We start from the raw sequence: 1,217 nt of genomic DNA, 5'->3' as shown, positions 1-1,217 counted from the left end.
CCCCCATCTAAGTACTAACCGCGCCCGACGCTGCTTAATTTCGGTGATCGGACGAGAACCGATGTATTCAGCGTGGTATGGTCGTTGGCAAATTTTGCTTGCCTAAAGTCTTATACATATCGTCGCCTGGGTAAAAGATTGTCGTATGTTACGCATGTACGTATGACGCTTACGACAATATTTTACCGAGGCGAGGATATGTGAATTAATATTGAATAAATGGCTAAAGCATGTGAAAGCAACAACAACTACTATCTATTTATAATATCCACATTTATGCATGTGTATGTACATACATACATATATGTACGTATGGATGAATTTGCATGTACATACAGATATTAAAGCGAAGATTTTGGCATAAATTTAAAGATATTTTACCTTAATGGCACTGCACTTTTGCAAATCAAGTGGTGTGGCAAAAAAAATGTACCGAGCACACATAGGGATACTTTGGAGTTGTTTACTTAAACTACCTCCATTAAACTTCCTTTTGGTATCATGGGTTAGATGACTAAGAAGTTGTGAATGTGTTTGTAAATCGTTTGAATTTCAGAGGAAAGTGGTGAGCCGTTGCTGGCAGGTATAATTCGTAACAACACGAACGCATACCGTGTGTACGCATACATAGCAAACACGCTGTATGGAATAAGTATGCACATTTATTTATTTATTATTTGTAAAATTACAAAATAGTATGATTTGTATTTAATTGGTCAAAAATATTTTAATCTTTGTTAAAAATTCTGTGGTCCTGAAAAGGACCGTTTTTTGTTTTATTATGTTTCTATTGTCCGCAAAATTTATTTAACCGCCGAAACCATACAGTGTGCGGCCTTGTCTCTTAAGAGCATATACAACATCCATTGCTGTAACTGTCTTTCTTTTGGCATGTTCGGTATAAGTGACTGCATCACGGATAACATTTTCCAAAAATACCTTCAAAACTCCACGTGTTTCTTCATATATCAAACCAGATATACGTTTCACACCGCCACGACGAGCCAAACGTCTAATAGCTGGCTTGGTAATACCCTGGATGTTATCACGCAAAACTTTACGATGACGCTTGGCACCACCTTTTCCCAAACCTTTACCACCTTTGCCGCGACCAGTCATTTTTTTTTATATGTATATGTATATTTATTCACTAGTAGAGAACACAAACACTGCACTTCACCGAAATCGGTAACACAATTAATGCCTGAACTAAAAAG

The 1,217-nt window shown here is 37.0% G+C and overlaps 1 protein-coding gene across 1 annotated transcript; it reads right to left on the bottom strand.

Annotated features, from left to right (window-relative positions):
- Window positions 1–792: 792 nt before the first annotated feature.
- LOC118745200 (histone H4) lies at window positions 793–1,209 on the bottom strand. Its single transcript, XM_036478722.1, has one exon. The coding sequence runs from the start codon at window positions 1,117–1,119 to the stop codon at window positions 808–810; it is 312 nt and encodes a 103-aa protein (XP_036334615.1). The 5' UTR covers window positions 1,120–1,209; the 3' UTR covers window positions 793–807.
- Window positions 1,210–1,217: the final 8 nt, after the last annotated feature.

This window comes from Rhagoletis pomonella, unplaced genomic scaffold (assembly GCF_013731165.1).
Source record: "Rhagoletis pomonella isolate Grant_MI unplaced genomic scaffold, Rhpom_1.0 Rhpom_scaffold_00008, whole genome shotgun sequence".
Taxonomy (NCBI): domain Eukaryota; kingdom Metazoa; phylum Arthropoda; class Insecta; order Diptera; family Tephritidae; genus Rhagoletis; species Rhagoletis pomonella.
The sequence above is the reverse complement of the archived record's forward strand: the minus strand, read 5'-3'. Positions and strand labels throughout refer to the sequence as shown.